Source organism: Oryctolagus cuniculus, chromosome X, assembly GCF_964237555.1.
Source record: "Oryctolagus cuniculus chromosome X, mOryCun1.1, whole genome shotgun sequence".
NCBI lineage: Eukaryota > Metazoa > Chordata > Mammalia > Lagomorpha > Leporidae > Oryctolagus > Oryctolagus cuniculus.
In genome coordinates, this window is record NC_091453.1 from 84,697,816 (window position 1) to 84,719,589 (window position 21,774).

The 21,774-nt window shown below is 37.8% G+C and overlaps 1 protein-coding gene across 1 annotated transcript in view; it reads right to left on the bottom strand.

Annotated features, from left to right (window-relative positions):
• COL4A5 (collagen type IV alpha 5 chain) overlaps positions 1–21,774 on the bottom strand; it is a 252,813-nt gene that overhangs the window by 115,425 nt on the left and 115,614 nt on the right. Inside the window, exons 7-18 of the mRNA XM_002720176.5 lie at positions 19,039–19,092; positions 18,669–18,695; positions 15,949–16,029; positions 12,781–12,843; positions 11,119–11,154; positions 10,988–11,029; positions 10,752–10,844; positions 7,135–7,188; positions 6,982–7,038; positions 6,660–6,704; positions 3,894–3,947; positions 1,836–1,877 (exon numbers count right to left, since the gene is read on the bottom strand). Coding sequence (XP_002720222.3) covers positions 1,836–1,877; positions 3,894–3,947; positions 6,660–6,704; positions 6,982–7,038; positions 7,135–7,188; positions 10,752–10,844; positions 10,988–11,029; positions 11,119–11,154; positions 12,781–12,843; positions 15,949–16,029; positions 18,669–18,695; positions 19,039–19,092 — 648 coding nt within the window. The remainder of the gene's footprint in view (positions 1–1,835; positions 1,878–3,893; positions 3,948–6,659; positions 6,705–6,981; positions 7,039–7,134; positions 7,189–10,751; positions 10,845–10,987; positions 11,030–11,118; positions 11,155–12,780; positions 12,844–15,948; positions 16,030–18,668; positions 18,696–19,038; positions 19,093–21,774) is intronic.

Consider the following 21,774-nt stretch of genomic DNA (forward strand, 5'->3'; position numbering starts at 1 on the left):
ATTATGAGTACCAGTCCTTATTACTCGCATCCTCCAATTGTTTAGAAAATGTCCAAAATCACTAACAATATTACTATCCCCCAATCCCCAGATTTACAAAGCTGGAAGTATTTTTGATCTTTCTTCTGCAATAATTCACATTCAATTCACTCCAATAACCTAAGTCTTAAAATTCTTTATGGAAAACATCACTCCAATTTGTCCCTTCATTCCTCTTGCCACAGCTACTATCCTAATAGTACTCTCAGAAGCACCACTGAGTTTGTCCCTTTGAATTAGAATGTATTGTTAGGATACAGTGCCTCAAAAACCAATTTTTCTGTGCTAATTAGCATGTTTAAAGACAAATTCACTCACTTCTTCTTAGTATATGTAATGCAATTTTTAATCCTGGGCTCTGGAAAGTCACTTCTCATTTCAATACCTCTCCCACTTTTTCATCTATTATTTCTAGCAACGAATTTTTATGAGAGAACTTGTACTGATAACCACTTCATATAACTTGCACATTTTGTCTGTAACTTTGCATATGCCATTTGAAACATCTGAAATGCCTTCCCCCAATTTTCTGTTTATCAAGTCACAAGTATTTTTTTCCTTTTAAAAAGAAAATTTAAAAAAAAAGGAAAACTCATTTCTTCCAGGAAATTTTTACTGGTTAAATCTAAACTGATCATTGTCTTTTGCTCTGTCTTCATTGAATACATTACTTAGTTTTTCTTGAAGAACTTCTTACCAAATAAATCAAATATTTAAAATTTACCTCATACGCCTTATTGTGTGTGTGTATGCGTGTGCATGTGCATGTGCGTGTGTGTGTGTGTGTGTGAGAGAGAGAGAGAGAGAGAGATTTACACAAAAGGAGGCCAAAAATTTTGTGGGACCTATAATTGTGATAGTGGTTGAAAAGGGAAAGTGAGTTACGGATAAGATTGCAATCTCAAAACATCCACTCCTTCTGATACTCATCAAAATTTTAGCATCTCATTGTATAAAGAAACTATTTCTTAGAGAACTGAAACTTTGATGTTAAAATGAAAGTGAATAAAAATTGTCTAAGATAGTCTCTAAGTGTATCCTCATTAGATATAGTGCATTCCTATGTATTAATATCTGAAAGTCACTACAGACAAAAACAATGTTACTAAAATGGGCATATAGAATAGGTTTTATGACATTCGTACTATTGTAGATTCAATTCAAGAGTCTTACCAAATTTCAACCAAAGAAAAATCAAGAAATCAAACAGTAGCAATGATGTTTTATTATTAACGTTGGAAATATATTTGACTTAAATGTTATTGTGAACTCAAACATGATGGACAATCCGTAAACCCAACAATGATTCTTTCATAGAGCAGTGTCCTACATATGTTATTAAGAGCCCCTAGAAAAGATACATTCAGGAATGAGTTATGAATCAGATAATTACAAGTTATGTAAATTTATTAGGACCAAATCCATCGTTCCCCTGAGCTCTGCCGGGGAAAGGAGCAATCCCCACTACCTGTTTTATAATTGAACCTTTATAAGCTACACTTGCACCACCTGCTGGTTGCTTAAGAAATATTTTGGCAATCATGCAAAACAATACAATGCCATAACTGGATATTCACTATGAGGAAGTAATACATAGTCAGAACAAATGTAAAGTTCTTGAGTTCAAAACTACTGAAGTTTTTAGATTAATGTAAAGGCTTTTGAGGCAACAGACATTGATAATAACTAAGAGCTTAGAACTATATGTATGAGGAAAGCTAGTGAATGTAAATTAAGAGGCAAAAAAGACAATGCATTACTGAATTTGATAAATGAAGACTAAAACAAATACTTACAAGTCCAGGGGGCCCAGCTGGGCCAATGTCACCTTTTTGGCCCTGTTCAATGCAATTGTAAAACAGGTTAGTAAAAATCACATGAAAACATCAATTTCCTCAAGAATATAAGAGATAAGCCTCAAAACACCCAGGAATCAATAATAATATACTTCAAATAAAAAATAGAAAGCAATGTAATGAAACAATACCGGGCAAAAATCTGGAAACAACTGCAATATCTGAGATTAACTAGCTATCTAATCATAATTAAATCAAATTTCTGGCACTTAAACAAAAATTAAGTCTTTGTGATGTAGGCAGACATATAGGATGAAGCTGATTAGATTTGTGAGCTGGAAGACCATGCCTTCACCATGCCCCTGTGTGATCTCATCCCCCTACCTGACCCCACCTGTATGCCCACCTGCCAATCAGGCTACATAACCACTCCCCTTGGAAGTGGATAAAAGGTCTGAAACACAGTGGGGCCAGCCCTCTTTTTTCCCTCCCTATCCTTGATTCCCTTGCTGCCCCGCACCTCCAGGTCACCCACTCCATGCTTTCTGGCCTGCCTACTCCTCCACGTGGCTGGCTCCTGGCTTGCTCTCCGCTCTATATGAATCCAGATTTCCCTCTCTCTTTTAGAAATGGCCCTCAATCTCCTATGCATTTCTCTCACTAAATAAAAAGCTTAAAATCTTACCATGTTGCCTGGTTTATTTGAGCCAGTATTAAGAATTCTCTGAACTCATAGCAAGAACCCACATAGCTTATTAATTTCAGGAATATTAATAAGCAAATCAGTATCATTTGGATTGTATTTCAGCAATATTTTTGCTATAACATTTGTGAGTTTTAACTCTATTTTCTAGCAAATCATATTCCAAAATGAAAATAATGAAAGGATTTTACCATTAGAATTAGTCAAAATCATTATTTGCTCTACATTTAGCCTTGTTCTTCTCATAAAACTAGTCAAAGGCATAAATCTAGCATTTTAGAAGTGATGGACTAAACTATCATCATGGACAGCTAATAAATTCAAAATTGGTCTTGTGAGTTTTCCTTTAGAAACTAATGGAAGACAAATTCACACAAATCTTTTATTCCCTGATCAGTAGCTACAATAGCATGAAGAACACAATACTCAACTGTTACTCTACTGGCCAAGATCCAAGGACAAATGTCTCTCTCATACTTCCACTCTGGTTCCAGACCTTTTCATAGAAATCTTTTATCTATATACAAATGCCTTTTAGTTTATGGTGTACTCTATCCTATAACACTACTTACTAATTGGAAACAAAAATACCATTCTCTAAGTATTTGCTACCTACACGAATTCTAATTGTGTCCTTCAGCCAAGTTAAAACTTGGACCTAATTTAGAGATAAACCACCATTAAAATGTTTGTCTTTTGCATACATCCAAGTTTGTAACACTTTTTCTTACTTGCTTGAAAAACAGTTTTATGTTTGGTTTTGATACAAAGTAATTAGAGATCAGAGGGTTTGGAGGATTGTATATTTTGCAGTCTGCTAAAAATAGGATAATTGTGTGCTTCATACATTCTTTCAAAGTCACTTTTAAAATAGGTAACTAAATAGATGATCTCAGGCTGCACTGGCTGAGAGGAAAATCTCAACAACAAAGAATTAGCCACAGACTGACAATAATTGCCTACAGAATGTTTAGAGAAGACAGTCTAAATTCATAACTATAATCCTTTCTAGTACGAGGACTTCACTAAAATAGCGCTAAATGCTCTTTCTAGAAAACACAAATTTTGCCCTTACATGCTCAAAGTAAAGGAACTTATTTTTCACAATGGGAATGCTATATTTAAACAATCCCTCATGTATTTCTACCACATGGACTGTGATTTAGAGCAATGTAAAAAAAAAAATAGAGGATGTGATATAAAAGAAAAATGATTTAGAAATTGATTTTAAAAAGGTATATTTTGAATGTAAAAGCTAGTTATTTAGAACTTTTTCATTTGTAACTAAATCTTGGGGAGAAAAGGATTATGTTGATTGAAATAAGACAAATAACTTCTGAATATTAAATTCTTACCTTTTCACCAGCCCTGCCTGGTTCACCAGGGTAACCAGGATCACCAGGCAAACCCTTTAAAACGTAAAGGAAGAGTAACATCAGCAGAAATTATGGAAGAGGACTTTCCAAAGTCTTCTCTTCCATAGAAGCAATGAGAACACATGCAAAAATGGTCAGAATCAACTTTCTAAGAAATGTGGAAATTAATTAAATCTTGCAGTAATCTATGGAATTTTGTAAAGGCCTAATCTTGGTAAGAACACAGAGCTTTGTGACATTTTTATGTATCTCTATTCCCACCGCTCCACAGTAGCTGAAACACTCAGCAGCTGGCAATCATGGCGAAAAGCAGAAGCTGACAGCAACTGGAAGGAAATGACCATGACTGGAGCTTCTTCAAATCCCCAGTCCCAGAAAATTGTCATTGTTTGATCTGTGTGATGATCACAAGAAGATCCCACGGACAGGCTACTTTTATTTGGCCTGACTTGCACACTTCCAGTGCGAACAGAGGACAGCCTGCCTCCAGGTCCTTCCCTCAGGAGTTTGTGGAAAACAATCCCATGTGGGGCCGGCACTGTGCGCAGTGGATTAAAGCCCTGGCCTGAAGTGCTGGCATCCCATATAGGTGCCAGTTCTAGTCCTGGCTGCTCCTCTTCCGATCCAGCTCTCTGCTGTGGCCTGGGAAAGCAGTGGAGGATGGCCCAAGTCCTTGGACCCCTGCACCAGGGCGGGAGACCTGGAAGAAGCTCTGGCTCCTGGCTTCGGATGGGCGCAGCTCTGGCATTTGCGGCCACCTGGGGAGTGAACCAGCAGATGGAAGACTTCTCTCTCTGTCTCTACCTCTCTCTGTAACTCTTTCAAATAAATAGAATGAATCTTAAAAAAAAAAATCTGAGGGAATCCTGACACAAAGGAGAGATTGGCGCAATGGAAGCCAGGAACTGAGGCCCTGAATTTAACTCCTGGTGTGTGGGGGTGTGTGTGTGTGCCTTTTGAAAATTAAAATTTATAAATTGATTTTTGCTACATCAAATCATCTTGAAATTAATTTGACTGATTTTAGTATTTCTAACTTCTTGTTTTTGTTACAAATTATCACTTTCCTTTGGAAAGGCATACAAATTTCATTCAATTTATTCTATTTGTCCTTAAAAATTCTTTTGATGCCTACTGGGGATACTCTTTTGAAACTGAGGCTTCTTGAGATAATGCTTCTTGATGTGTGTATTTTTATTTTCCTCTTTCTTTCTTAGTATTTAGAAGAATTACTTGTCAAAACTTTTACTTATGAAACTTTCGTTCACATAAAAAATTGCAAATGAATGTTTATAGTTTTTTTTTTTTTTGACAGGCAGAGTGGACAGTGAGAGAGAGAGACAGAGAGAAAGGTCTTCCTTTTCCACTGGTTCACTCTCCAATGGCCACTGTGGCTGGCGCACTGCGGCTGGTGCACTGCACTGATCCGAAGCTAGGAGCCAGGTGCTTCTCCTGGTCTCCAATGTGGGTTCAGGCCCAAGCACTTGGGCCATCCTCCACTGCACTCCCAGGCCACAGCAGAGAGCTGGACAGGAAGAAGAGTGACCGGGACAGAATCCGGCATCCCAACCGGGACTAGAACCTGGGGTGCTGGTGCTGCAGGTGGAAGATTAGCCTATTGAGCCGTGGCGCCGGCCTATAGGAGTTTTATTCATAATGGTCAACAACCAGAACAACCAAAATATCCTTCAATAGGTAAATGGATAAATACGCTTTGGCACACTCAACCAAACACTGAATATTTCAGCAACAAAAATGAATGCACTACTAATGTACAACACAATACATTATGCTATGTAAAAGAATCCTGATTTAAAAGGTTACATATAAGTCCATTTATATGGCATTCTAGAACAGCAAAATTATAGAGATGAGTAATTATCAACTCTGTTGATGAGTTACTGATAGAAACTTAGGAAGGGGGAATAGAGGAGGGGACAACTGCAAAGGAACGTGAGGGAATTTTGAGGGTGATGGCGCTGTTCTGATTGTGACGGTGATTATACAGCTGTATATATCTGTCAAAACAAAACTGTGTAAAACACAGAAACTAAATAATGGTTCATTTTACTATATATAAATTATGTCAATAAATATGACTTAGGGGAATCTTGGGGCCTGCATTGTGGCACAGTGGGTTAAGCTGCTGCTGTAACACCAGCATCCAATATGGGCACCTGTTCAAGTCCAGGCTGCTCCATTTCTGATCCATCTCCCTGCTAATGCACCTGGGAAAGCAGCAAAAGATGGCCTAAGTCCTTGGGCCCCTGCACCCACATGGAAGACCCGCATGGATTTCCAGGCTCCTGGCTTCAGCCTGACCCAACCCTAGCTGTAGTGGCCACTTGGGGAGTGAACCAGCAGATGGAAGGTTTATCCCTCTATCTGTATCTCTGCCTTTCAAATAAATATAATATAAAATTTAAAAATATATATTTTAAAAGTAGAGGAATCACAAATTTGTATTTAAAGGAAAAACAAAGATGCTTTCCATTCATTTAAACTATTTCTAAACCCTAGACACCATGCCATTTTGCTTCTTTACTACCACCTATGTGGAAGACCCAGAAGAAGTTCCTGGCTCCTGGCTTCAGTCTGGCCCCGCTCTGGCCACTGCAGCTATTTGGGGAGTGAACCAGCAGAAGATTCATTCTCATTCTCTCTCTCCGCCCCCACCCCCAACTCTGCCTTTCAAATAAAATAAGTAATTTTTTTTTTTTAAAGAAAAGAACCTTAGTTACTCACTGGAATGCCTGGTTGGCCATTCTCTCCATCTTTGCCAGGTTTACCCTGTAAGACACAGAAAATGGTGGGAGCAAAAACAACATTTGTTAGGTAGGAAGTATGAGGGAAAAAAATAACAAGGCTTATTCCTGTTTTGGACTATAGTAAGTAGATGTTTTAGACTTTGATATTATAATAAACATTAAATATAAACATGTCAGTATTGGTATTTTAAAACAATGAAAGTAAGATTTAGGAAGAAAGAATAATACCCCCACTCCCTCCCCACCCCCCACAAACTCACATTTAGATTTTTTGCAGTTTTAGCACTTAGAATACTTACTCTTTTGCCTGGTTCTCCGGGCTCACCCTTCTCACCTTTCACACCACCTGGAGGACCCTGCATAAACAAAATTAGATTCACATTGGCTAACTGAACACTGTGTATCAATATCAATTTACAATAAATGATGTTAAAGCCTTTTTGGTTACGTACTGGAGGGCCACGTATCCCTGGAGGTCCAGGAGGTCCTCGGTCACCAGGAAGACCCTATATGTAGTAGGAGAAAAGAAAGCAATGTTAACTTTGTAATACGGAATTCTCAATTCTAACTACTATAGCTAGCAAGGAACACTTAACAAGCTGCACTGTTAAGTGCAGTGTAACCAAAGGTAATAAGATGTCTCTAAGCCAAAGTTGAAACCTGCTAGGTCAAAAAACCTAGAGCTAGGGGCCAGCGGTGATGCTGGTATCCCTTATGGGCACCAGTTTGAGTCCCAGCTGCTCCATTTCCAATAGTTTCCTGCTAATGTGCCCAGGAAAAGCAGCAGAGGATGGCCCAAGTGTTAGGGCAGGGAGGCCTGGCTTCTGGCTTTGCGTCTAGCCTGGACCTGGCTGTTGTGGTCATCTGGGGATTGAACCACAAGATGGAAGATCTCTCTATCTCTATGTCTCTCTGTCTCTCCCTCTCTCTGTAAGTCTGACTTTCATATAAATAAATCTTTAAAAAGAAATCCTAGAGCTCACTCAAGATAATTTCTAGTGTATACATAAGTCAAGCTTTGAGATAAATATTATTACAACATTAAAATGAAAATATTCATTTTATTCTTATATTTTATAAAAAGCAAGAGAACCTAAAGCTGGGAGATTTGGGAGCTGTATAGCACATACACATTTTAGCAGAGAATTAAATGGCCTAACCCATATTCATGGTAGATTTTAAATATAATCCCCTATTCCTAACTTTCTTATTAGCATCTAAATGAAACAAAAATGCACACAGTCTGTTTGTTTAAAGGTCAGCCAGTACTCTATTTTTTAAACAAATTTATTTATTTATTTGGAAGTCAGAGGTACAGGGGGAGAGGGAGAGAGAGAGGGAGAGAGAGAGAGAGAAAGAGACAGAGAGAGAGAGAGAGATCTTCCATCTACTAGTTCACTTCCCAAATAGCTGCAGCGGCCAAGGCTGGACCAGGCCAAACCCAGGAGCCAGGAGCTTCTTCCAAGTTTCCCACGTGAGTTCAGGGGCCCAAGCACTTGGGCCATCTGCTGTTTTCCCAAGAGCATTAGCAGGGAGCCGGGACTTGAACTAGAGCCCATAAGGGGTGCTGGCAGCTTAACCCACTGAGCCACAGTGATGGCCCCCAGCCAGTACATTATTTTTTTAAGATTTATTTATTTATTTGAGTGTCAGAGTTACACAGAGAGAGGAGAGGCAGAGAGAGAGAGAGAGAGAGAGAGAGAGAGAGAGAGAGAGAGAGAGAGGTCCTCCATCCGCTGGTTCACTCCCCAAATGACAACGGCAAGGGCTGAGCTGATCTGAAGCCAGGAGCCAGGAGCTTCTTCCAGGTCTCCCATCTGGGTGCAGGGACCCAAGGACTTGGGCCATCTTCTACTGCTTTCCCAGGTCATAGCAGAGAGCCAGATTGGAAGCGGAGCAGCTGGGACTAGAACCAGCGCCCATATGTGATGCCTGCATGGCAGGCGGCGGCTTTACCCACTATGCCACGGAATTGGCCCTGCCGGTACACTATTAAAAAATATATTTGATCATTTTATCTACTCTAGTAGAAGCAAGGTATCAGATAATGATTTCTAAACACACAAAAGAAAGGTTTACAGAATAACATCATATTTCTCCTTGTATATCATGAAATGTAGAAAACAATCAACTAAGACAATAACAATCTACCTAACCATGATCTATTTTATATAGGAATGTATTACTGGGGCCGGCGCTGTGGCGCAGTGGTTTAACGCCCTGGCCTGAAGTGCCAGCATCCCATATGGGCGCCGGTTGGAGACCCGGCTGCTCCCCTTCTGAACCAGCTCTCTGCTATGGCCTGGGAAAGCAGTAGAAGATGGACCAAGTCCTTGGGCCTCTGCACCCTTGTGGGAGACCCAGAGGAAACTCCTGGCTCCTGGCTTCGGATCGGCGTAGCTCAGGTCATTGCGGCCAATTGGGAAGTGAACCAGTGGATGGAAGACCTCTCTCTCTCTCTCTCTGCCTCTCCTCTCTGTGTAACTCTGACTTTCAAATAAATAAATCAATCTTTTAAAAAATGAATGTATTACTAAAATAGCTAAAAATGGAGACAACTGAGTGTACATTAACTGATGAAGTGAGTAAACAAAATATGCACTACCCACACAATGGAATATTACTTAGTCAAAAAAGAATGAAGTATTGTTACACACTACAAAATGTTTGAACTGGAAAATATTAGGTTAAGAAGGCAGACACAGAGGACCATATATCATTTAATTCTACTTATAGAAATATCCAGAATAGACAAATTTACAGAGCCAAGAAGTAGATGATTACTTGTTGTCTAGGGATGGAGAGTTTGTAGAGAAATAAGGGGTAAAAAAATAGATATGGAGTTTTTGAAGAAGGCTAAAAATTTTCCAAAACTAAATTATGGTAATTGGTTCACTACTCTGTGAGTATAGAAAAAAAAGGAGTTGTAGATTTTAAGTGAGTGAAGTGTATGGCATGTAAATTATGTGTCCATAGCTGCATTAATTTTGTCATAACTTTAATGAAAATACCTAGAAGGAACTACTTAGGAAGGAAGATTCATTTCAGCTCATAGTTTTGGAGGTTCACAGTCAAAGATCAGGCAGCCTCATTAGTCTGGCATCTCATGGAGGCAATGGATGGCACCATGTATGTGGAAGGAGGACGACATGGAGAGCCAGGAAGTAGAAAGACACGGAGCACATTTTTAAAACTACCCTCTATGTGGCCTCTTCTTATAATGCCACCATGATTTGATCATGGAGGTCCACTATACCAACCTAACCCAATCCAATGACTTCCCAAATGCCACAACTTCAGACACCATAATTTGATCATGCCTCAATCATAATTCATCAACCATTAATACTAAGCCATTAACTGTGTTATTTTCCCCAGAAACCTCTTATATAGGAATAAAAACTTCATGCATTTCCTAAGTTCAACTTTAAGAACATAGTGATTCTTCCCCCTGTAACCATCGTTCTTAAATCTTTGTTATTTTTAAAATATTTTTAAAATATTCCAGCTTGTAATATATTTTAAAGGAATGTCACTTTCTTTTTTATAGAGTTATTTCTTTATTTGAGATGTAGAGATACAGACATAGAGAAGGAGAGACAGAGAGAAAGGTCCTCCATGCACTGGTTCACTCCCCAGATGGTCACAATGATCGGAACCGGGCAGATCTGAAGCCTAGGAGCTTCTTCCTGGTCTTCCACGTGGATAGAGGGGCCCAGGCATGTGGGCCATCTTCTGCAGTTTTCCCAGGCATATTAGCAGGGGGCTGGATTGGAAGAGGAGCAGCCAGGACATGAACCTGTGCCCATATGAGATGCCAGTGCCACAGGCAGAGGCTTAGCCTACTATGCCACAGCACCAGTCCCCAGTAATGTTACTTTCATAACAAGATGTTTTTAGCTTTTTTATTTTTCCAGCTTTACTGAGGTATAATTATGTGTATATCTAAGGTTTACAGTATGATGTTCATATATATATACACACACATTATGAAATAATTACCACAATCAAGTTAATTAACATATACATAGGAAGATTTTCATTGATGATTTCCTCTCTCCCTACTCACCTGATCTCCTTTTTGAAATTCAACATCAATAGGTCTTTTCTGTTCACTGATCTGCCCAGGTGGCCCAGGTGGACCCTGAAGACCTTGCTCGCCCTGTTTGCAAGATAAAATAAAAGATATAATATACCACACACCACGCTATAACACGTAAGCTAAGTCAGCCTCAAGAAAGAAAAAGAGAGTTTAAATGACTATGAAAGGTGAGGCTGAAAAATCAACTGTTTTCCTTTACTCACCTTTTCACCTTTGGGTCCCTGGAAATTTAAGCCCATATTTCCCTGAAAAGAGACGTTTCAGCTTAAAATCTCACTGACAACAGAAAATAAACCCCCTGCTAAACAAATGGTGTAAAGGAAAACAAAATTACCTTTGGTCCTGGCAGTCCTGGTGGACCGGGAGGGCCCTGAAATGACATAGAAAGGTGAAAATTACATTATTAAGTTTATTTCCAAAATTATTTGCTTTCATAAACACTTGAGATTGAAAGACTCTATAATGTCTTACCAATTCATTTCCCTCACTGCTTTGTAGTCAGGGAACATATTTAAATTTATGAAAATAACTAGATGAATTTGGAGCCTCCTGGTGACAGAACATGAGTAGGCAGGGGTAGAAAGTTAGGATAAGTTGAAGGATAGCACCAGTCTCAAAAGTCAATAAAAGCAGTTAACCTCATTAAGCATATTGCATTTCTCATATCAGAATTACAGGTCAATTTAGGTACCAAAAAGCAATGAACTCTCTTACTCTAAAAAGCATATGTATATGTTTTAAATCCAATTTTATTTTTATGTAATTTGATTTTTATTTTTGAGGATATTTTAAGGTTTGAAATATTAAATAAGAATTGGCCTGCCCAACTATGTTGCTTCTTAATCTCAAGGGATCTATTTATTTATCTATTGTACATTGGTGGCATATCTGAGAGTTTCCTTCACCTCTTGAATCAGAGTTAATTTAAGGAACATTCAGAGAAGTGTAGAGTGAATTGCTTAAGTGGCCACTAGGGTTAAAGGAATTCAACGTATAAGAATGCAGCCAGGGTACATAGATTTTGTAACAGCAGAGCTAGGGAATAGTACCGTAGTCCAGAATCTCATGCTTTGCAGGAGGTCTCCAACTCAGACATACTAAATAAAAGGGTTTTCTAACCCTTTCCCATGGAGTTCCAGGAAAGCAGAAATCAGTCTTTTCTGGTAGATTCTTCTAATATTTACCAAACGTTATTTCCTTCATTTAAGAGTAGAGGGCCAATTGTCACGAACAAAAATGAACAATCTATAAAGCTATAATGAAAACTGTCACATAAATATATGGTAGATGAGAGATAGAGTGGCACATGAGAAATTGCTCTGACTGAAATACAATTTTCTTGCCCTTTTAAGAGGGCAACTGCAAAGTGCTAAATCCAAAACATGACTTGAATGACATCTAAGTATTTCAGTGGCAAAAATACTGAGAATTTATTCATGTGGAAAATCAGAGTGGCCACAGTGGTAGTACAATAAGAGAAGTGCTTGCACATTCAGGACTGTTAGAGGTTTTTGCTTCTCTCCCAGGGCACACAAATCTAGGATCCACTTGCAATGGTCACTTTTCCCTCACAAATCCTACTATTTTGTCCCTGACCTCAAAGAAATGAGAGCCAATATTTTCTGAGGCCCAATTTTTGTTCTTCCTAAACAAAATAACTGACATTTGAAGAAACATTTTTCAAGTAACTAAAAAACTGCCTTGGAAAATTTCCTGAGACAGCCAGAATTGACTTCAGTGCTGACACATCAAGAGGCAACCAACAAAATACTTTATTTTAAATCTTTCTTTTTATATACATTTTTCCCAGGTATAAATGGAGCTACTACTTAGAATGCATATTTTCACCATAACTTAAAATCACTCTTAAATGAGAAAGTTATAGATTATGAATATTGACAATTTATTACACCTTAAAATATTAGGAATAATATTAACATTTGTGAGAGAAGTCATAAAGAAAGGAGGAGAAATGAAATTACAAAAGGAAGCTTACCATCAAACCTGGTGGTCCTGGGGGACCAATTGGCCCTGGTATACCAATGGGACCAGTTGGGCCCTGTTATAAATGGAGTAAGGAAAAGTATGAGAAAAAAAAAAAAGTAAAACAAGCCCCTCACTGTATTACAAAGAACTAAGTGGATGAATTTTAAACAAGTTGTTGCTGGAATTCTCTTGTAAAATTCTATAATGTTGCAGTATTATAAGCAGAATTTAAAATATATAAGAATAAAAGGATTAAGTAGCTATAAAAAGTCAACTACACAGGATGGATGCAGCTTTCAAAAAGTTTATATTTTATAGTTGCAATAAAATATAGAACAAATAATAAGGAAAATTTATTAAAAAAAGTGATAAACATGGGCATTTAGTGCAGCTTTTATGCTATAAATGGGAAGCGCAAGGTTGTTACTTTCAAGGTAGTTTCTCTAATTTCAAAATAAATAAGATTCAAGATAAAGAAGGGAATAAGAATAACCACATAGATGATAAGGCAGTGATGTAAGTGTTAGGGGATAAAGTTTAGCATCTAAAAAACTGAAAATTTACCTGCCTTGCAAGCCAGCAACTCTACTCCTAAACATACATTGTAGAATGTTTTATCATGAGAAAAATCATAGTAAGTTCACAAATGGAAAGTTATATGGAAGTGAAAGTGAGTGAACTACAGCCAAATACAACATGGATGAGCTTGAAACCAACACCTTGAAAATATATTACAAGAAAAAAGTACAAGAGCTATCATGAAAATAAAGCTAAACACTCTAAACAAAAATTGCCAGCAAATTGTACATAAAATTATAAAAAATAAAACGAATGAAATTTTAATTACAAAATGCAATATGCATAGAAAAAACAAGTTACAGAAAAGCACATAAAATATTATTTTTACAAAGAGACATTAAATATTCTATGTTTGGAGATAGATGCAAGTAGAAAACTCAAGATATTCGTTATTCCTTGAAGGAATGCAGAAGAATTTGACTGTCAAGAACACATAGGATGGCTCAAAATTATTTAATTTTTTTTTTTAATTTTTTTTTTTTTTGACAGGCAGAGTGGACAGTGAGAGAGAGAGACAGAGAGAAAGGTCTTCCTTTTGCCGTTGGTTCACCCTCCAATGGCCGCCGCGGCTGGCACGCTGCGGCCAGCGCACCGCGCTGATCCGGTGGCAGGAGCCAGGAGCCAGGTGCTTTTCCTGGTCTCCCATGGGGTGCAGGGCCCAAGCACCTGGGCCATCCTCCACTGCACTCCCTGGCCACAGCAGAGAGCTGGCCTGGAAGAGGGGCAACCGGGACAGAATCCAGCGCCCCAACCGGGACTAGAACCCGGTGTGCCGGCGCCGCTAGGCGGAGGATTAGTCTAGTGAGCCGCGGCGCCGGCCTCAAAATTATTTAAAATGTTTTAGCTTTTCAATGTGTTGGGTTCATAGATGCTCATTTTATAGCTATGTTTCATAAATTGCACATATCTTGCATATAACTTTTTGTATTTTCAAACATTACATAATTTATCAAACATAAAGGGTGAGAATGAGCACACTTGAGAGAATATTGGTAGTTAATTGATGTCCAATAAGGAATGAGAAGTTTGCTAGTAAAAAAAAAAGTCCCAATATATCTTAGTGATTAAACACCAGAAAGTAATGATTATTATTTTTGGTAAAAAAAACAATTCTTATGATTTATTAACCCTAAGAAATTGACTTCCTAATCTAAAAATACTCAAAACCAAAGGCTTTATACATATTATTTGCAGGCTAACAATTTTTTCTTAACATTACATTTGAGGGCCCACATTGTGGCATAGTGGATAAAGCCACCACCTACAGTGTAGGCATCTTGAGTGTAAGCAGTTTGAGTCCTGGTTGCTCCACTTATGATCCAGCTCTCTGCTAACGTGCCTGGGAAAGCAGCAGAGGATGGCCCAAGTCTATGTCCCCTGTACCCACATGGGAGACCTGAAAGAAGCTCCTGGCTCCCAGCTCCTGGTTTTGGACTGGCCTAGCTCTGGCCGTTGTGGCCATTTGAGAAATGAACTCGCGGATGGATGATCTCTCTCTCTCTGTATCTCCTTCTCTCTTTCTGTAGCTTTGCCTTTTAAATAAATAAATCATAAAAATTATTTAAAAAGACTACACTTGATGATCACCATGCATAAATTGTATTCCTCCAGCCTCTGAAACATGTATTCATATGTTATGCAATGATAGTGTCACAAATGATGCTTGTTAACCTCTTAAATGAGAAACAATTTTAAAAGTTATTTAATTATTTACTTTATTTGAGAGACAGAGAGAAGGACAGATAGACAAACAGATGGAGAGAACATCTACCTGTTGGTTCATTCCTCAAATGCTTGTAACAGTTAGAAGTAGGCCTGAAACTCCAGCCAAGTCTCTCACATGAGTGGCAGAGACCAAAGCACTTGAGCCATCACCTGTTGCCTCCAGGGAATCCCAACTGGTGGCTTAACCACTAGGCCAAGGCCTGGCACTGATCTTTAATTTAATCATGTCATATACCGTTCCCCACAGTATAAAAACAAGAATATAGGACCCTATTTATGTGGCCAATTCCAAAACAAAAATTTCCATGGAAACTTAAGAGAAAGGTAGAAGACCAAAGAATTACTTATTAAAATTATCTCTGGGGGCCGGCACTGTGGCATAGCAGGTTAACACCCTGGCCTGAAGCGCCGGCATCCCATATGGGCGCCGGTTCGAGACCCGGCTGCTCCACTTCCAATCCAGCTCTCTGATGTGGCCTGGGAAAACAGTGGAAGATGACCCAAGTCCTTGGGCCTCTTCACCCACATGGGGAACCTGGAGGAAGCTCCTGGATCCTCGCTTCAGATCATCACAGCTCCGGCGATTGTGGCCAACCGGGGAGTGAATCATCGGATGGAGGACCACCTTCTCTCTCTCTCTAACTCTAACTCTAACTCTGACTCTGACTCTGACTCTGACTTTAAAATAAATAAATCTTTAAAAAAATTATCTCTGGCCAAGATTGCTTTTATTTTCAGGTAGGAGGTACATGCAATGTCTACCAAACTTCTGATAATAATTTCTATGACTAAAATGGAGGGTACTAAAGGTTGGGTGGTTTCTGTGATCTTTATTTAATAAACAGAGCAAAGAAGAGAGTCATTAGATGCTTACTTGTATTCCAGGAGGACCTGGATATCCTGGATTACCCTTTGGTCCTGGCAGTAATGACATAATTATACTACCTGGTTCCCCCTGAAAGACACCATCAAAGGAAGCTGTAATAGTTATAATACACAAAAAGTGGCAAGAACACAAAAATGATTTGAGTATGCAATTTGTTACATAAATATACTATTATAAGACTAGAACATATCAATAATGAAAATGAATAAATTTATTTTTAAAGGAAATTGAGGAAATGGCTAAATAGATTTAACTGTGGTATCTTCAGTTATTCATTCATTGCAAAATATTCATTAAATATTCACCAAGACCAGGAGCTGCAGAGGAAACAGATTGATAAGTAGCATTCCAGGATGAAAGGACAGCCCAGTGTTCCACCTCTGCACTTGACTACTGTCTCCCTGGCTGGACCTGTCTGGGATGTTACACCTTGGCTGCAGGGCTCCTGGTTTCTTAACTCCTGAGGCTTAATAACTATTTCAACAGGACCTTGTTTTTCTTGCTTCGTAAATAATCATGTTTCAAAAAATACACAAAAGCAGAGGGAAGATTTAATCACCAAACAAGAGTGAGCATAAGCACTCTTGAGATTTTGGTGTGTGACCTTCCAGATTTATGTATGTGTGTTCATAGATTTTTTAATTTTTTGTCAAAATGAATTCATCCTTTCCCTATTGTGACCATCTTGTTTCAAAGCATATTATTTTCCTATGTCATTAAATAATCCTGTCCACCTTGTAAAAAAAAATATTCACCAAGAATTGTGCTCAATTTTGAACACTTGGTAGTGAAGATAAACAAAGACTTTTTTTTTCTCACAAAACTAACGATAAAATGGGGAAACACAGACCATAATATGTAAAATGACAATATGTTCGATCAAGGACTATGAAAAAAACAGCAATATTGTGAGAAAGAGTGGAGAATATTAGTTTGGGTAGTTAAAGAAAGGTGATTTGTCAAAGAAGGGTGATCTGTGAAGGTAATATTCAGCTCGAGACATAGAGGATAATAAGGAATCAGCAAGTAAAGGCAGGGGAAAGAGTGTCAGGCAATGTAAACAGTACATCCCAAAGACCCCCCAAAAAAAAAACAGAGTTTGGCACATTCAAATAACTGTATGCAGACTGATGTGATCAGTGAGCCAAGGGAAAAGTGGTTTAAGGTAAGCCTATAAATAGAGGCAGGGACCAGACCAGGCAAGTCTTAGAATCATGGAAAAGAATGTGGACTTTATCTTAGATACACAGTGGGAAGCCCTTGAAGGTTTATAAGCAGGGAGATTAAATTACTGATTTACATTTTTAAGAGATCATTCTTGGTTGCTTTGTAGAGAACAAATCAGGCTGGGAGTTGGGGGTTAATAAGAGGGAGGGAGGGAAGGAGAGGGGGAGGGAGGGAAGGAGAGGGAGAGGGAGGGGGAGGAGAAGGGGGAGGGAGAGAGATTAGTTAAGAGGCTACTGCAATAGTGCAGAGACATTGTAGCTTGTATGGTAACAGCAGAGATGGAGGACAGTAGATGAATTTCAAATGTTTTAAAAGCAAACTTAATAGTATTTAGTTATAGAATGGAATTGGGAGGTTGTGAAAGAGTGGAATGTGTAAATGATAATTCTCAGGTTTTGAGTTCATGTAAGAGTATTCAAAATACGTGTATTTAGTGCTGCAAATTTTAGATTGAGGAAGATTGAGGGCATATTTATTGGGGGGCAGGTTAATTTTGAATATGTTAATTTGAATGTCTGGTAGATACCTGAGTGGAGATGTCATTGGGGTAGCTGAATACATGCAAGTTACATAAAAATAATTTAGAGAAACAAATGTAGGCATTCAGTAGACAGTAATCAATGCTATTGGCATTAGTAATATTGCTGGGCATGGAAAAGAATGGGCCAAGACTATGTCCTGATGCTTTCTGGACTGGATAAAAGGAACTTGTTCAGAAGACTGCAAAACAGTTAGAGATGCAGAAGAAAAATAGGAAAGGGTAATGTCACAAAGCTAAGGGAAGAGAGTACTCCTGCAGAATGCAGGTGGTCAACTGTATTAAAGTGTTATGTGATAGAGAACGGAAGGTGTCAGAAAAGAAACTTGAGTCTGATATATACTTTTTCAAGTACTCAGCACACAGAAGGTACTTAAAGTCATGGGGGCAGAGGAGACTACTTAAGAAGAGCTCTCAAGAGTGCCCCTGCACAAATTCTAGAAGCATCCATCTTAAAGACAGAAGTCCAAGTCATGATCGTATTGAAGTTACAGGCTTTCCAAATATTTTATTCAAACAATTCACCCTTTTTAAATTTATTTTTAAGGAAGACAAATTCATAAGTACAACTTTAGGAATATAGTTATTCTTTCCACCATACCTGTCCTCCCACACTCCCACCCCTCCACCTCCTCCCTCTCCATCCCCAGTCCCATTCTCCATCAAGATTCGTTTTCAATTAACTTTGTACACATAAGACCGACCCTATACTAAGTAAAGATTTCAACAATTTGCACACACACACACATACACACACACATACAAAAAAAACCACTGTTTGAGAACTAGTTTTACTCTTAACTCTTAGAATACAACTCTCTGAAGACAGGGGTCCTGCATGGGAAATTAGTGCACAGTGACTCCTGTTGTTAATTTAACAATTAACATTCTTATGTATGACATCAGTGACCAACAATTCACCTTTCCAACATAAAATGCTTACCTTCATACCTGGGATCCCAGGAGGCCCCTATTATTGAAAAGAAAATGGATCATTTTATATGCATGAGTGGAAAGCAGACAAAAGAACTCAATTTTTTTGAAAAATAGAATACAAATGGAATCCATTGTCACAAGATCATTTCTGCGAAAGAAATATCTTAGGCTACTTAGAGATAACATATGACATACCATAGAATACTTGCTTTTTACAGCAGAGTTATACTGCAACATTTTTCGTTTAAAAAATTATCTAGTTTACTAATTTTAAACACACTACTTTGTTTCACATGAATGCATCAGGCTCACTCCTTACAATTCTGCTCCTTCTGTTAATTTCCATATTGTTTATAACCCCAAATTTTATAACTTACTGGAGGACCCTGTAAACCAGGAAAACCAGGACTGCCTGGAAAGCCACGCTCTCCCTAGAAGGAGTTAAAAATAAAGAACATGAAACAACAGAAAACAAAGAATAACGATACCAGCAAACTGATTTATTAAAAATATTTCTATAAAAGCCATTTTGAAACATGCCATACTGCCAAAATTAGCCTTCACTTTCCAATTATTTCAATATTACTATCCATATCAATTCAACCTTCTAAGATACTTTTACCCCTACTCATCCACCCCAATCAGAAATAAAGAAAAAAATCTCCTACTCCCGTCATTTGCTTCTGACAAATCCATTTTAAGACCATCACACCACAGATTCCTTGCCTATCATCACATTTAATAGTTAATGATTTGCCCAATTTTCTGCCAATGTATTATATAGATTCTTATTTTAACTGCCCTATTGCATTTTGCTTTTACTGTAAACTATTTCAAATTATTTTTGTAAAGAGGAAAGGATGGTAAGAAAGAAGGCCGTTAATATCACCAAGAGGACAATAACAGGAATAGTTCTAGCAATTGCAGGTCGTTATGTTGTCTAGGCACCCGATTATTCTCACTCACTATTGTAAAGTACTGATACGGACATTTGGGTTAGAAAACAAAAGCTAAAATTGCTGCTGAAGAACCTCAACGCAAGTTCCTTTAAATACCTATATGCCACAGTAATCCTAGAAACAACAGTGATAGAAGGGTTCAAAGAATAAAATTACTACAGTTGCATGCCTTTGAGTTACTTTCAAATATTTCCCTCTCTCTATCACTTTTTGCACATGGAAAAAATAGGTCAAGAGAGTAAGGAAGCAGTCTCTACATCTAGATTAGAAAATAGAAAAAAAGAGCCCATACGTTACGGTTACCACTCCAGTGTTCATCCATTCACTTACATAGTAAGAAATATAAGGAAACCAGTGCATCTGAATGCATGAATAATAAACCTATTTAATTTGCTTAAAATTTGTGGCTCACATAACTTGGGGCTTGAAATAAATTAACCATTAGGTCTGCTAAGGTACTGATTTATAAAAAGGTAAAAAAAATCTTAAATCATTTGGTATACTATACTCATTCTAGACACATTGGCCTTCAAATTTAAAGTTTGTTGATTAATACATATTGGTAAAAAATAATAACCATGATGGGTACAAGAATGTGTAGTCCATCTTAACATGAACTGTGTCACATATACTAATGCCATATTCACCCTGTTACTATGGGACTGCCCCAGTTTAAATGAAGAACACAGGTAAGCCTCTCACATCCAAAAAAATTTAAGATTATTATCACTGTTATGATTATTGGTGGCAAGGATCATACTAACCTGGAGAAATATTGTATGTATAAGGAATTGTAGTGCCTTCAAATATATACTGATACTACAATAATTATTACATAACATAGACATCATAATGCAAAGTAGTTTGTTTACGTTTAAAATTTGACCAAATATAAAATCTGACACATGCTACTAGTTAGAAAGGGCTAGGATATTCCTGAGTAGTTTTCCAGAATATTATGTGCAGAAAATAACAAGGTCAAAAGGATATACACAAAATAATATTGTATAGCACTAACCGGAAGGAAAAGGATTAAAGGGAGAAAGTGAAAACAGTGGCTACAATAAGAGTCACTTTTCCTCATCTTTTTGTTGCTATCACTTTATCTTGAATTCAAACAGTTGACTAAAGATAAGAAAGTGGGTCAGGAAAAACTGTTTGCCATATCTAAAGTTTTGTTTCTCTTTTCAAATTGTTCAAGGTATCCATCATTTTTGCTGACAGGGAAGAGTTTCAATTATCATACTAACAGTTTTAGCAAAAATTGATGTGCTGCATCACATATAGATTATCTTTTTAAGGAAGTAATTTGTTAAGTTATAAAAACTGCTGTCTTACTACTTTTTACTTGTTGACTATTATGATTAGTGGTGCATTAAGCCTCTGAATATAGAGTGCATTAAAATGATGTCTTTGCAAAAATTGATGAAGAGAGGGGAAGGTGGGAGGACGATTTGGGGGGAGCAGCAGAGTGAGGGAAGTGTGGCTGTCTCCTTGGAACTATACCTGTGGAATGCACAAAGTCTGCTTCTCTTTATGTTAATAAAATTTTGTTAAAAAGCTATAAAAACTCAAAATATGAAATATTTGGATACTTAAATACAGACAATGCCATGGCTGAGGAAGAACTTCTAAGATCAATCCCATTCACAATAGCTACAAAAACAATCAAATACCTTGGAATAAACTTAACCAAAGACGTTAAAGATCTCTACGATGAAAATTACAAAACCTTAAAGAAAGAAATAGAAGAGGATACCAAGAAATGGAAAAATCTTCCATGCTCATGGATTGGAAGAATCAATATCATCAAAATGTCCATTCTCCCAAAAGCAATTTACAGATTCAATGCAATCCCAATCAAGATACCGAAGACCTTCTTCTCAGATCTGGAAAAAATGGTGCTGAAATTTATATGGAGGCACAAGAGACCTCGAATAGCTAAAGCAATCTTGTACAACAAAAACAAAGCCGGAGGCATCACAATACCAGATTTCAGGACATACTACAGGGCAGTTGTAATCAAAACAGCATGGTACTGGTACAGAAACAGATGGATAGACCAATGGAACAGAATTGAAACACCAGAAATCAACCCAAACATCTACAGCCAACTTATATTTGATCAAGGATCTAAAACTAATTCCTGGAGCA